This window comes from Sorex fumeus, unplaced genomic scaffold (assembly GCF_029834395.1).
Source record: "Sorex fumeus unplaced genomic scaffold, SorFum_2.1 ptg000050l, whole genome shotgun sequence".
NCBI classification, from domain to species: Eukaryota; Metazoa; Chordata; class Mammalia; order Eulipotyphla; family Soricidae; genus Sorex; species Sorex fumeus.
Window position 1 is genome coordinate 1,836,163 of NW_026606107.1, and position 16,335 is coordinate 1,852,497.

Genomic DNA, 16,335 nt, shown 5'->3' on the forward strand with positions numbered 1-16,335 from the left:
TCTCCATACTGGGTTCAGATGGGTTATGGGAAAGTGAGCCATAGAAAGTTCCCCCATTTCTGTGCCCAGCCTCACAGTGGTCTCAGAACAACATGCAGGAATGGGGTTGAAGTTAGATAGAATAGAATAGGCCAAATAGAATAGGCCAAATGATATGACATAACCCACCCCTTTTCTTCCCCTCTCCCCCATTTGCCAGCCCAGTTCTCTTCAGAAAGTCAACCAATATTCACTAATTTCTTTCCTCCACTTTGCTGTGCTCTGTGCCCTGCATCTCCCCACCAGCACCATCTCAACTCCCACCCTGCACTCAAGTGCTCCCTGGTCCTTTTTCTAACTTCCAGCTTCACCTGCAGGAGAAGTTCTCTTAAGCGCTGTAACTGGGACTCTAGCTGCTTGTTGTGGTCTTCTAGGATCTGCATGCGTGTCTCCAGGCGGCTCTTGTGCTGCCGAAGGATTCGGGCTTCTGCCAGAAGTTCTTCGTTGCGGTGATCTTGTGCCACATCAGCAGAGCCCTCGGCCAGGGTAGGGGCCTCAGCAGCCTCCTCATGTTGCCACTTCAGACGCCTCAGCTCTCCCTGTAGAATCCTAACAAAGACAGAAAAGCCAGGACCTGTGATCCTAATGGGAATTGATTGTCCAGATCACTGGCCCCTTCTTATTGAAATTCGGGCAATCCATTTGCTCTACAGTCCCCACCCTATTCATGTTTGTACTTGAGCAGCACTTCTTCCCCAGTACAGTCCTTTACTCTCCCATTATTAGGGCTTAGAGCAGAGAGCTGGTATTTCATATCACAAATGCCTCAGCGCTCTGATATGTTGCTTCAGAGATTAATTCTGACCTTAAAATCAGGCAGAAATACAGTCTGCAAATAAATGAAGTATTAGAGCAACTGACTTGCCAGTCCTATTTTTAAAATTTAATAATCCAAGAGAAGATATAACCAAAACTAAAGGTCATCTATCTTATATCTTCTCTCCATAACACTGTTTTCTGGCCCACTTTGTAAACTTGTACTGAATCATCAAACAGATGTCAAAAGAGATCATCTATTTTGTAGAACACTACTTCTACTTTTTTGACAACAGAGTCAGTCTGTGCTCGGTGTTTCTCAAGGCCATTGTTGCTCTAATGCAGTGTTTCTCAGACTGTATTTTAAAAACCAAGAGGGATTTTTCAATTCATTGTGGGCCATTCTGTGGTTTGAATGCTCATAGTACACAACGTACACAAATTCATTAACATTCAACCTGATCTTGAACTCCTTGATGAAGGTAAGTACAGTAGTGATGTGTTTGGCTGTCAGGGCAGTATCAATTTGTTCTAAAAGTTTCTGACAACTTTCTATTTTTGCTATGATCATTTTTATTATATCGTCGATTTGCTCAAGTGGGCCCAGTAACGTCTCCATTGGAGACTTTGTTGTTACTGTGTTTGGCATATCGAATACTCTCGGTAGCTTGCCGGGCTCTCGCTCCAGCCCTCCTGATAGCTCTCTTGATAGCACAGCTCCTGATAGCACACCTCCTGATAGGCTCTCCTGATAGCACAGCGGTAGGGCGTTTGCCTTACACGCGGCCAACATGGCCGACCCGAGTTCGATTCCTCTGCCCCTCTCGGAGAGCCCGGCAAGCTCCCGAGAGTATCTCGCCCGCACGGCAGAGCCTGGCAAGCTCCCTGTGACCTATTCAATATGCCAAACACAGTAACAACAAAGTATCCAATGGAGACGTTACTGGGCCCGCTCGAGCAAATCGAAGATCAACGGGAGGGCCTTTACCTTTTTTTTACCTTTACCATTTTTATTATTTTATTTTATTTTCCCCTTTTCTCTCTCTCTTTTTTTTTTTTTTGGTGGGGGAGCACACTGACTGTGCTCAGGGATCATTCCTGGTGGACCCTGGGATACCATATGAGGATCCAGGGATTGAACCCATGTTAGCTGCATGCAAGACAAGTGCCTTACCAGCTGTACTATCTCTTCAACACCTTCCCTTTCTTTGTTGTGATGATGAGGGGTCACACATAGACCCTCCAGTGATGTTCACACACTTGTATGTGATGCTCACTTATAGTTGTGATGCTTATGCATATTTGGATTGCAGTGCTCTCTGGGGGTTGCACTCCTGCCTGTACTACTACTACTACATCTTTCAGTTGTCATCAAGAGTTGCATACTTTAGTTGCAACTAAAGTTGCACACATACCTGACCAAAATACTCTAGTTATTGCACTCTCTGTTGTGATGCTGGAGGGTGATCCTAGACAGCAGAGTCACCAGGACCATACTTTACACAAGTGGATGGCAATAGGGATCAAACTTGTGGCCTCATGGCTGCAGAAAGGCACTTTGCTCCTTGACATCCCACAGACTCTATTTTTCTTCTCTTGAACTAAAAATAAACATTTTGTAGTCTGGCCCTATTTTAAGGACTTGGTCTATCGATCATCAATGTGGGCATTCTTGGGAGATAATTAGAAATGTAAGAACTCAGGCCCTACTTTAGACTTGTAAATTAGAATCTGCATTTTACTGGATTCTCCAAGTGACTTGTATGTATACAGATGTGTGACAAGCAATGCTTTAAGTGATACTGGAGATTCTACTGTACCCCCTAAGTGTTCTGGATCTTCTTCATACCCCTGATGCCCTTGAACTTTATGGAGATTGATGTAATTTTCATCTTCTCTCTTCCGTTCTTCAAACACTCTATGCAGTATCACTTTTCTCTTCTTTGATTAGTCTCACAAAGTGATATGCATCTCTTTCCATTTTCAACACTGAAAGCTCCATGAGGGCAAGGACATGCCATATTGTCTTGTGCGTTTCCTGCTTGTATTCCTTTTGCTTCTGTCTAGTGGGTGCTTGGAAATATTTGTGTTGAATAAGAACTTGAATAAACAGCCTTTATAGAACATTCACTACAAGCAAACAATATATGCCTGATCTCATTTGGTCTTCAAGAGGGGACTCTTAAGAGATGGGTACTATTACTTTCATTTCCATTTTACAGATAAGGACACAGAATCACAGAATATAAGAAATTTGTTCAGGGTCACAAAACTGGAGTGTGGAAGTGCCAGGCTTTGAATTCAAGCTTTTTGAGTCTTGAACACACACCAGACTATGTTAATGCCATACCCACCGATTCTCATCCTCTAAGTGGGCCAGGATCTTCTCAAGCTCCCCCTTGCTTTCTCTGGCCATGCTACATGGAGCCTCCTGTCCAAAGGCTGGCTCCCGGTCTGTAATGGGGCTGGAGTGCCGCAGCAGATACTGGTCCTCATCTCTGCATGGGTGTAGGGAGAGGAAAAGAAGCCAATGAATGCGCCACTAAACTGAGGAGAACAGTTCAGGGCATGAGTTTTTAGATCCAAACTTTAGGCCCCATGAGAAGCATGCTAGAGGACTCACTTCTGATGGAAAGAGGAAAGATTATATTTCTAGGATTATAAGGAATGTAAGTAAAGATAGTACTAGGAGAGAGTACTTCAGGAGCTTTTGGGTTCCACTAAATGTTCTTTGGGAAACAATGACCCAATGACTTCCCATTTTTTATCGTTCCTCTCCACCCACTGCTCTTCCCTTTTTCCCTCTCCAATCACAGAGAGGTCATTGCTTCTCTGAGTATGAGTCAGGGCCAGGTTGATACAAGTATCTAGGAATTCCTAGGCCCTCTGAGCAGTCCAGGAGTCTAGGGACTGCCCTACAGAGGAAACACTCCGTCTTTGGGATATAGCACCAGGGTTTCTTCCTAGCTTTATTTCAGTCAATTCCCTTGCATGGGATGGGATTTTGGCATCTTCAGCATAAGATGGTGCCTCATTTCTGCAGTTTCAGATGAGGCCATATTCTCCACCCACCTAAGTTGAGCTTAGAATAAAGGAATCTAGCAACAGGAAGACATGAGTAGATGGCAGGGGGATCATTCATTCATACTCTAGCTCAATTAATAGAGAACAGACTACTTCTCTTAATAAATACTGTGCCCAGAAATTAGTCTTTCTTCTTTAGGGCATCAATTACCCTGAGACAAGGACCACGCCTTGAGGATATTACACACACATACACACACCACAAAATGTTAGGAGAGGAAACCCATGGAAAGCTGTTCTTGAGAAATAAACAGCAGAGAAAACTCACATGCTATCATCTGGGGACAGGCTGTCATTAAAGAAGGAGCAATTTTGAATTTCCATTTCAGCAAGTCTAGGAAGAAAGAACAGGAACAGAATGGAAAACAGGATAGATGGCCTAATTTCATCTCAAGGACTTGAATTCCACAACAAAATCATCTGCTTAGGAGGCTGCCCCAACCACTCTTAAATAATAAGACTCCCTGGCTTCCACTCCTACAATACATATTCCATTTGGCTGTTTTCTGTGCCCTGACTCCAAGCCCCTTGCCCACAGTATCCCTTCCCCAAACCTGATGGTACCTGCTGGCAAAATGCTCAATACGGGAATGTGTGTCAGCATGTGGTAACATCGGAGAAGAAGCTGGCCTAGAAGAAAGGAGCAGAGACTAGAGAATTAGAGACTGGTCATCTGGAAAGCCTATATACTCACCACCACCACCACCACCAACACCACCACCACCACTCATACTGCCACCCACCAGCATCAAGTTAGGGAGTTGGGCAAGAGCTGATGGGGATAGGATACAGTGAATAGAGTCTAGTCTCTTTTTCAGGACAGATTCCTGATCAGACAGATATCTCCTTACCAAGAGTGTCTTACAACATTACTTTGACCCAATTCTGACTCAGCATCTTAGCCCCTTCCATTGGCACAGTGAGATTGCCCACAGCTCTTGCTCAAGTCACAGCTACTCACGTTTCACTGTAGTCAGCCTCTAGCACTGATTGCACAGGCAGATAACCCCGCTGAGGATGTTTGCTGAAATAATGCTTTGAGCGAAATTTGTTCTTTAAGGTTGTGGCAAAATCTCTCATGTTCTCACTGGATGTAGTCTGCAGGGAGGGAGACAAGACAGAGGTATTCACTCTAGTGGCTTCTGGATATGCTATGGAGGTGGAAATTATTCCTCTGAGCAGGGACGGCCAGTAGCAATTCACTCTTTTGTGCCTACTCTATCCTGCTCCTACAAAAGATTCTAGATAGATGCAATGTCAAACTTTGAACTCTGACTGCTTCTGGGAATTGAATGGGAATGCAGTGGGAGATAAGTAGGGAGGCAGAGTGAAGAAAAAGGGGAGATTTTGTTTTATCCTTTAAACTCAACTCCACATACCTATAATCTTTTACCATGATCATATATTTATTGATTCTTAAAACATCTTTTATATAAATTCTAGGGAGGAATAAGACAACAGGAGAGAGGATTATCCTACCATCTTAAACAAGTTTTTCATATATGAGTTTTATAATGTTTACTTTAAAATGTTCATAAAAGAAAAATAAAGGAAAAGGCCCCTGCTCTCACTGGGTTACACTTATGAAAAAAACAGAATGCTGGGGAATCTCTCAAGTAGTACTCAGGAGGCTCAGCTCCATCTTCTCCACCTCTAAGAATCTCAGCCAACTGGGCCAGTGGTTCAATGCAAGGGCTTGAGGACACTGTTGCTTTGACTCTGCAGTGCCAGGACTCACCTGCCCCCCCCCGGAAGTGCTCAGGGGGCTCTAGGGCTGCACCCAGTAGTGTGAGAGGACCGTGTGGTGCCATAAATTGAGTCCAGGGCCAGGAACATGCATGTGCCTTAACCACTGTACTATCTCTGTGAGCCCCACAAATAGAATTCAAAGAACAGATAGCTTAGAGAGATGGATTGTGGGTAAATGAACAGGCTGAAAGATAGGGGAATGGGATGGGAGAGAATGTGGCAAGGGAAACCAGGATTTGAGGAGGATCTTTGGGGCAAAAGGAATAAAAAAATATTTAGGGAGCAAAGACAGCTCAGGGAACTAGGCCTGGATCTATGGGCAATTAACATGGCAGATAGAAAATTCTGTGTCTGAAGTTCATAGATACTGACTAATCTGGACTCAAGATACTATGAAGGGCATGGCTTTTAATGAAAACCAAGTGAAATTTGGGGACCCAGTCAAATAACTTGCCCATTTTTATTTCAAGAACCTGAGTGATTCATTTGAGCCCAAGCTTTGTTATTGACTAGAAGGAATGGGAACAAGTGATAAGAACAATTAAAAAAAAGCTAGGCAGGAAAACCAAAGTAAGCAAGAAAGAACTAGTTGCTTATAACTGCCTTGTTCTTTCTTTTTGGGGGGAGGGGCTTTTGGGGAAAGGTTTGAATTGGACCACACCCGGCTGTGCTTAGGGCTTATTTCAGGCTCTGTTCAGGGGGCATGGCTAGAAGTCCTCCTTGGGGGACAGTATGTGGTGTTCAAGATTGAACTGGGGTTGGCAACATGCATGGCAAGTGCCTAAATACCTGTACATCTCTCAAGCCTCTGTTCTTTCTATTTTTATCCAGGAGCTTTCTCTCTAGGAGATAATATTTTTTACAATGAGCAAGAATGTCCTGACTTGCCAAGTGAGCCACAGCCTGAGTGATTGAGAAATTCTATTGGAAGACAAGAGATGCCTGAACCCCTAAACCAGTGACATACCAGGACTATTCCCCAAAGAAGAATCCAGTGCCTAGAAAAGTGAATTGAAGATTCAAACCCTGAGAGTTGCCTATCCTCCCACCTGTCAAGTCCCAAGGCTCCATACCGGGGTATAATACTCCATGATGGGGTAGTGCAGCTTGTTTCCTTTGCTAGCGCGGCCTGTCAAGAAGCAAGTCTGGCAGATGTCCACGTTAAATTGTTTCAAACTCCGATACCTGGAGAGAGGAGAGGGGAGTAGGAGAGAGAATGCAGTGTACCAGTCACCTCTCATTACCCTAATATACATATCTATGCACACACATTAGAGGCGAGTGGAGTCATAAGATGTTCAATTCTCTAAATATAGCAAAACCTGAGTTCTCACTAGATAACCACCCTAATTCTAGAAACCATAAATCTACTTGAAATTGCACACTCAGACTCAAAGAAAGTGTGGGAAATAGCATGTATCACCCACTTTTAAAAAAAGGGAGTAGACAGGAGTAAAGGAATTTTTATATCAAAGTTTATTCTAAAAGAATGTCCCAAAGGCCCCACAACTTGCAAAAGGAAGGCATCTTTTATACCAGTACTTCAAAAATTTGTGAAATGTTGTTCTCCAAAATTACCATAATAAATTACTGTTACTATTAAAGTCATTCAGATTTCTTTTAATGGGTCGGAGACATAGTACAGAGATAGAACTCTTGCCTTGCATGTAGCTGGCTTGAGTTCAATTTCCAACATCCCATATGATCCCCCAAGCTACACAAGGAGTGATCCCTGAGTACGGAGCCAGGAGTAAATCTTGAGTGCCACTAGATGTGGCCCCTCCAAACAAATAAAAACAAAAATAATTTCTTTCCAAGGCCTTGCTGAACTGCTTAAACCAAGTGGTTATAGAATGGCAAAACACCTAGACTTAGAGGATCTAAAATTTAGTCTTGGTTCTGTACTAACTAGCTCTGTGAATTTTGGAAAGTAATATTCCACCTCTTTGTTTTACTTACTTATAGAAAGTAGGATGCTTAAAAAGAGGGTGCTTTTAAAATTAAAAATCATTTAAACACTTGTAAAATATGGCAACTACCAAATAATTTCATCAAAAATGAACCTGCTTAGGCTAGACAGATGGTACAGTGGGTAAGGTGCTTGCCTTGCATGTACTGACCTAGGTTTGATTTATGGCATCTCATATGGTCCCCAGAGCACCATTAGGAGTGATTTCTGAGTGCAGAGCCAGGAGTAACCCCTGAGTATTGCCATGTGTGGCCCAGAGACAAACAAAGAACCTACTCAAAGAAGACTCTAGAGATGGCCAACAAGTATATGAAAACATATTCCTCCTCACTTGTCACCAAGGAAATACATGTCAAAATAACAATGAGATATCACCTCATACTATTGAGATTGGTATACATAGAACAAAAACAATCAGTTATGGCATGGATGTAGAGGGGAAAGGAACCCTTGTCCACTGATGATGGAAATGTCCACTGGTTCAGCGTTTCTGGAAAACAATATAGACAAAACTCAACCTAAGAATTAAGCTTTTATATGACCCAGCAATCCCAACCCTCATTATATATTCCAAGGAACCCAAAATACTATTTTGAAAATATATTTCTGCCTTCTATTCATTGTAGCACTTTTTATAATAGCTGAGATCTGGAAACAATCCAAGTGCCCAAGAATAGATGATAAAAAAAATTGTGGACTGTGCCTTTGCCAGCCATAGTGTGTGCCAGTCCTATTCCTCTTGATCCTCCCAGAAGACTGTTTGAAGACCCACCCTAGGACTCCTGCCAACAGGAACCACCATCTCTTCCTAGCCCCAGGTCAGGAACACCGTGCTTTTCCCCAGAACAGTATGTGATGACCCTGTTCATCCTGATTTCCCGGCAGACCATTGGAAGTTTGACCCTAGGACACTTGATGATACTAACTACCATCCTATCCACTGCCACATCAGAAAAACTGCACCTTTCCCTGGCACTGCACTCTCCAGCTCCATTTATTCTTAAAATATGAAAATCTTTCAGGCTTCCCGGAAGCATGTGGCAGCAATAACTTCCTCCACCTCTCACAGGAACAAATGATGGACTCTTACATTAAACTTACTCTGGTGTGACTTGGATGACCCTAACCACACCATGCTAACAATAATCTAATTCTAGCTCCAACCACCTATTTCCACAAAAACAGCTATGAGAGTAAGAAATCAAAGAACCCTAAATTGCAGCTGGAGTAATGGCAGGGCTAATGACATTGAAACCCTGCCTGGAATCTTCACATGAAATTCTAAACAGCTATTTAGTAACAACAAAATTGGTTGGGAGATCTCTAACAGGGAAAGCAAAAAGCAATATCCAGCTGGTTTCTCCAGAGAGCTCCCTGGCAAAGAGGCACCAGTGGTGAATTAGACTCAACCCCAGACTGCAACAGACAACATGGGGAAGAAGCACTGAATAGCACCATGCTTTGAGAGTGTAGTAGTTCAAAAGACTCAACCAGTCCTAACAAGCTTCTAATCTCTCAGATTAGAACTTTAATTTTTAAAGATTTTAAAAATATTTTTATTGAATCACAGTGAGATAGACCCTACAAAGCTGTTCATGATTAAGTTTCAGTCACACAGTGTTCCAGTAACACTCATCTCTCCACCAGTATACATTTTCCAGCAACAGTGTCCCCAGTTTCCTTCCCATTTCTCCCCCACCAACCTGCCTCTATGACAGGCACTTTTCTTCTCTTTCTCTCTCACTCTCTCTCTCCTTTCAGGCATGGTGGTTTGCAATACAGATACTGTTAGGTTGTCATGTATATCCCTTTACCTAGTTTTAACATTCATTTCTTGTCCAGTGTGATCATTTCCAACTATTATTGTCATACTGGTTCTTTCTCTATCTTACCTACCCTCTTCCCCATACAAACTTGTGGATGATTTCAACCATTGTCTGGTCCTCCTGCTTTCCCTTGATGTGAATATTTGTCTTCTGTATATGTTTTTATATATCACAAATGAATGAGTCATTCTGTATCTGTCACTCTCCTTCTGACTCATTTCACTCAGCATGATACTCTCCATGTGCATCCGTTTATAGACAAATTTCATGACTTCATTTTCCCTAACAGTTGTGTAGTACTCCATCGTGTAGCTGTACCATAGTTTCTTTATCCTTTTGTCTGTTCTCAGGAACTCAGATTGTTACCCGGTTTAGATAAGATATTTAGAGAAAGCATGGTGATGATGCTTAATGATCTCAAAGAAACAATGATAACAAGTACAAGAAAGCATGAGGTCAGAAATGAGAAAAATACAATAAGAAATGGCAGAGCTAAAGAGTTTGGTAGGTGAGATAAGAAACTCAAAGGTCTCAAATGAACCACGCATGAGAGAATTATGAGATGAGTTCAGGAAGAATAACATAGAAATCATCAAAATCTATGAAGAACTGTCAGGCAATTCTGATGAAGAATTATTAGTCAAAGAAATTGACTAAGGAATTCTGAGAGTTGAGTGCATATACCCAGATATAAGAGACCTCGAGTGTATCAGCCAAAAGAGAGCCAAATAAAAACACTCCAAATACATCATAATTAGAATGACAAAAGTCAAAGATAGGGTTAGAATAATGAAAGAAACAAGATTTAAGAAGGAAATTACATAAATTAATTACAGATTAATAGTCTGGCTTCACAGACCAGAAGAAAATGGTGGGATATAGTTTTGAAAAAAATGAAATGAACACCCTAACCAAGAATACTTTACTCAGCTAGACTATCTTATTTTAAGAAATGATACAAAGCCTCATGGAAAAGCAAAAGTTTAGGAACTTCATAGCTTTGAAATGAACTTCCCAAGGAGCATTGAAGCAACTTCTATAAGGCAAGATAAAACTCACAAACAAGCCTAACTTCTACAGAAGCAAAAAGCTTCATATCAATAATATCATTCAATGTCAATGGCTTAAATGTACAAATCAATAGACAGAGAATGGCAGGGGTGGATCAGAAAAATGAACCAAACTTTTTTGCTGCCCATAAAACACACATTTGAATATCACGGCAAACACAGATCAAATCCAAAGACTGTGAAACAATATTTCAAGTAAATATTGTTTACACCCTTTAAAAGGCCAGTGTGACCATACTTATTTCAGACAACATAGACTTCACCAGAAAGATAATATCCCCAGACCTCTAGCTTTGAAAACCATGGAACTTGCTTTAATAATGCTACAAGTGGCTTTTAAAAGACACATTCACACACAAACACATACACACACACACACACTCATAGGTTCCCACTCATACTCCAAGGCCCATTGCAGAAGTAGTTAATTCAAGGGTGCCAGTCTTTATGTAAAAGAGTCATTTATTTATAGCTTCCATCTGAGGGACCGGTATCTAATTTAACACATGTCTAGGGGGTCTGCTGTGATACTAGAGGGAGGGACACTATCAGGCACCATCCTTAAGCTCTCTGCTTCACTCCAGCTGGTCGTTACCATTTAAAAAATTAGTCACCATGAATTACAAAGCTATTTAAGACTGGGTTCCGGATACACAATATTCCAAAACCAGTCCCTTCACCAATGTCTGCTTACCTCCACTGGTGTCCCTAGTTTCTCTCCCATCCACTAGTCTGCCTCTATGACAGGCACTTCTAAAAATAAATTTTAAGCAATTTTTACACTCTTCCTCTTCAGAGAATCAGTGTTTCCCAAAGGGAAGATTTTGCATGTGTTTGGTGCCCCATTTTTTTCCCTAACATCTAGAGATGCACCTTAACTGACTGGTTCTGGTGGCCAAGGAAGGAAGCTTGAATTTCTAAGTCTCCAAAGCAATAACAAATGGAAAGTTCTTAGCATACCATGGTAGCACAGACAACAAACTGAAACTCCTTGTTTTCCCATGAAAGATTTCTATTTATTTATGGAACTCTGGCACAAGGTGCAGGTTTTTGTTTTGGAAATATGTAAGGGCCTACAACAGTGCTCTCAGTAAATGAAAGCTGGTGGACCCAGTCTTTGCTCACTACCCCTGCCTTACTCCAGCTCACTACCCCTGTCTCATTCCAGCTTACCACGTTCTTCCAGAAAGCAGTTTATAACATTACCAGATGCCTCAATTATTGCAGATGCTACCGCTGGACACTTTTAGATTCCTTGTCTTTGGTGGCCATTTGGGTTTATGTTAATGAATCTCAAGGTACTATAACTAAGAAAGAATTCCTGGATAGCTACCACTTCCAGAACACAGCAAGTGGCATCAGACCTGGAGACTTGTCTTTCCCTTTCCTTTTCTCTTTCCCTCCCTCCCTCCCTCCCTCCCTCCCTCCCTCCCTCCCTTACTCCCACTCATGGTTCTCAGGCTTAGTCCTGACTCTGCACTCATATGTGGTACCAGGGATCAAACCCAGATTTGTTGTATGTGAGGCAAGCCCTACCTGTGGTACTATCACTCTGGCCTTATAATCCTTATTTCTGGGACAGTCACTTCCAGATCACCCAGTACAACTGGCCAGTAGAGTAAAACTTGCAGTTGCACAGGATGATATATCTGTAAACTTTAAAACATGTTTCCCGAGGGTATGACATCCAGTCAGGTTGACACTGGGTGCTAAATGATATCTTCCCCATCAGGATACTAATAGTTCTAGGCACATCCTCAAAGATTGGGAGCTAGTAAAAGTAAAACTTGCTCCTTGGTCAATCACAAAGGTTTGAGATCAAATCAAAGCTACTAGAAAAGGCTAAATAATAAGGTCTATCACCTTAGGTCATTCCTTTAAGACAAAGAAATAATAGCTCTGCCTACTGCATAGATGCCACTACAGAGAATAAGCAAACTGAGAAAGAGGTATATGTTAAAAATTCAAGAACAACTTTAAAAATCATTAATGAAAGATGCAATTTACCTTATAAAGAGTTCAAAATATTAAATTAAATTTAAATTCGAAATTAAATAGGACCACACCAAACAAAAATGTTTTTTTCACATCAAAGGAAATCAACAAAATTAGAAGGAGAAAATATGTGAAAGTCATATATATAACAAATGTTAATATCCAAAACATATTATGTGGCTGGAGAAATAATGCGGTGAATAGGGCACTTAATCATGCATGAGACCAACTTGAATTTAATCCCCAGAACCACATATTGTTCCCTGAGCCCCACTAGGAGTGGCACCTGAGGGCAGAGCTGGGAGTAAACCCTAAGTACTACTGGGTGTGGCCCACAAACCAAAAACAACAACAATAAATATTAGAAACTCATACAATTCATTAGCAAGACAAAATAGAATGCAATTTGAAAATGAACAGATGATTCATGAGTAAATCTCCCAGGATATCCAAGCAGCTTAAATTCACAGAAACACTGATCCTTACAACTGAAAATTCCAGAACACCCTCAGGATGTGGGCGGGCCAAATACCCACCTATCAGAAGCCCCAGCAGCCACACCTACACTCTGCCACTGCAGCCAGAAGAAGAGCTCTACTCAATCTCTTCATGAATATTCTCTGCAGAGACTCCAAACTGCAAATAATTTCAGGTTCCTGGTGCTCAAGCTTATAACTCTGGTGTTTTTCCAGCATTGGAGGTGGGCTCCTCCTATTCCTCGTATCCTTCTGAAAGCCCTGGTAACCATGCCCGCCTCTGAAAGCCACCGCCATATCAAATCATTGGCCAAGACCATAGATTCTGAAGTCTCTGGGTAGTGTGGCTGCATATGTGGCCATGCAACACCTCCTAATTCCTCGATATTGAAATTCCAGTAGGAACACACCAAATTAGATGGGTAAGTAACATAGAAGCCAACAAAACTCATCAAAAACCCCAATAACACTGATAGTTTATCTAGCAACAAAAAGCTTAATAAATCTTTAGACAAGGACTTAACAACCCCAAAATCGGATATGCCAATTTTCTTGTAAATTGATTTTTTTGTACTTACTTATTTTAATATTGGAGTTTTGTTATGTAATCAATTTTAATTCTAGAATTGTATCAATAGTTGTGGGTTTTTTTATTACATTAAAATAAATAAAAAATAAAATTTAAAATATAAAATGAAAAGATATTCTGAATAGATATTTCTCCAAAGAAGACATTTAACTAGCCAATACATTCATGGAAAGGTATTTTGTTTTTTTGCTTGATTTTTGGGACATATCCAGCCATGTTCAAAGGTCACTCCTGACTCTGTGCTCAGGGGATCATATCTGGAGGTAAGAAACAGGTGCAAGTTAAGTGCCTTGCCCACGGTACTATCTTTCTGGCCTATAAAAAAAGGTTCCTTCCCACCATTTAAGGAGGGTGGGCTACTAGTACCCCCAAGTTGGTGATGCTCAGGGGTTACACCTGAATCAACACTCAGGAATTACTCCTGGCAGTGCTCGGGGGACCATATGGGATGCTGGGGATTGAACCCTGATCCATCACATGCAAGGCAAGTGCTCTATCTGCTGTACTATCACTCTGGCACTTCTATATTTTCTGTCTTTCTTTTTCTTTTCTTTCCTTTCCCCTTTTTTGAAATGCTGGGTATAGAATCCACGACCCCACATATGAAGAAAGGTAAGCTCTTGAGCTGCATCCCCCATCCCCTGTGGAAAGATGATTAACATCATTTATCATTGAAAACTGCAGGTTAAAATCACAATAAGCTATCATTTCACCCTGTTAGGATGCCTATTATATAAAGGACAAGAAATAAGAGTTGGTGAAGATGTGGAGGAAAGTGAAGACTTGTGCAACGTTGATGAAATGTAAATTAATGCAGCAACTATGAAAAGCAGGACGGAGTTTTCTCAAAAATTAAAAATATAACCACTGTATAATCCAGTTATTCCCCTTAAGGGTACTTACTAAAATAAAAGGAAAATTCTAACTTTCAAAGATATATGTACTCTTATACTCACTGCATTATTACTTACAACAGCAGTATAAAGAAACTAAATGTTCTTTAATGGATGAATGGATTAAAATAATGCATACATAACATTTTTATCAAGCTATAAAAAGAAAGAAAGCTTGCCATTTGCAACATGATGGAACTTGAGGACATTGTACTAACTGAGAAAGACAGAAAGTCAAATACCATAAGAACCCATTTATATGTGGATCTTAAAAAAACCTAAGTTCAAACACATAGAACAAATTGATGGTTGATAAATATGGTTAAGGAAATCAAAAGGTACACAGTTATGAAACAAAGCCTGCATGTAATATGCAGAATGGTGATTATAGTTACTTTTAAGGTATTGCATATCTTAAAAGTTGCTAAGTAAATCTTAGAAGTTCTGATCACAGACAAAAATTTTATAGTATACAATTTCAAACTTTAGTGATGGATGCTAACCAGATTGATTGTGGATTTCACAATAGATAAAAATCTAGAAGCATTATATGCTGTACACAATGAAACTAATATAGTTTATGTGTCACTTATACTTCAATAAAATTTTTTAAATTGGAAATTTTATGTTAAAATTAAAACTCAAGATAGTGGTTAACTTTTTGGAATGGGGAGAAAAATGCAGTTATCTTATAATACCGTTTATTTCCTAAGTTTTGTGTTTGGTCTACACCCTATTTATTATACTGGAGCAGGTCAGAGAGACAGTAGTTAAAATTTCAGAAATTTTCAAATCAGTTGTTAAATTCAACCTTTATTGAATTTAAATTGGTATTACATTAAACTTAAATGAAAATTAAATTTTGTAAAAATAATTAATATTTGAAACAAAGGTAATAAATACTCAAAGCCCATCATTTTCTAATTATTTTGCTATTATCTATGCTATTTTTTTGTTTTTATGTGCCTCACCCAGCAGTGCTCAGCGCTTATTTCTGGCCCTGAATTCAGGGATCACTCCTGGTGGGGCACAGGGGACCATATGTGGTACCAAGAATCAAACCTGGATCAAGTTCATGCAGGGCAATAATATCCTACCCAATGTACTATAGCTGTGGCTCTATTATCTATGCTCTTGAACTTACATTTTATGTACCATCTGTTTTCACCTCTATATGGTAAAAATACTGGAAATGGTGAATAATCATGCTTCTCTTCCTGACCTCTTGTCACCTTGGCATTGCTATGCTGGAAAATTAGTTAATGTAAAAATCAAATTTTTTTTTGCTTTCTGGAGAGTTAGTTATTCCAGCATACAGTTTGGTGAAAGATGTTCTTTATAGCTCAGGATTCTAGGGCTTCTGATTTCACCTTAACATTTCTTGGGAAATAATAAGTAAATTAATTCTTCTTCTGAGTTGTTACCCCACCCCATTCCTTTTGTTTCTCTATGTTTTTGTAGGTCTGGGATACTTCGTGATTCAGCTAAAATTAAAATATTGAAACTTTTTATTTTCAAAACAATGCTAAACATCCACTCCTGGGAATATATCCCAGAGAGGCAAAAAGGTATAGTCGAAGTGACATCTGCAATTGTTTGTTCATTGCAGCACTCTTTACAATAGCCAGAATCTGGAAAAAACCTGAGTGCCCGAGAACAGATGACTGGTTAAAGAAACTTTGGTACATTTACACAATGGAGTACTATATAGCTGTTAGAAAAGATGAAGTTATGAAATTTACATACAAGTGGTACTACATGGAAAGTATCATGTTAAGCGAAATGAGTCAGAAAGAGTGGGATAGACACAGAAAGATTGCATTCATCTGGGGAACATAAAGCAACAAAACATGAGACTAATACCCAGGAATGGCTGAGATTAGTACCAG

At 40.3% G+C, this 16,335-nt stretch overlaps 1 protein-coding gene across 1 annotated transcript in view; it reads right to left on the bottom strand.

Annotated features, from left to right (window-relative positions):
* The window catches only part of DRP2 (dystrophin related protein 2), a 73,345-nt gene that overhangs the window by 1,989 nt on the left and 55,021 nt on the right, over positions 1–16,335 (bottom strand). Inside the window, exons 16-21 of the mRNA XM_056124110.1 lie at positions 6,702–6,813; positions 4,841–4,977; positions 4,444–4,509; positions 4,148–4,213; positions 3,150–3,293; positions 351–588 (exon numbers count right to left, since the gene is read on the bottom strand). Coding sequence (XP_055980085.1) covers positions 351–588; positions 3,150–3,293; positions 4,148–4,213; positions 4,444–4,509; positions 4,841–4,977; positions 6,702–6,813 — 763 coding nt within the window. The remainder of the gene's footprint in view (positions 1–350; positions 589–3,149; positions 3,294–4,147; positions 4,214–4,443; positions 4,510–4,840; positions 4,978–6,701; positions 6,814–16,335) is intronic.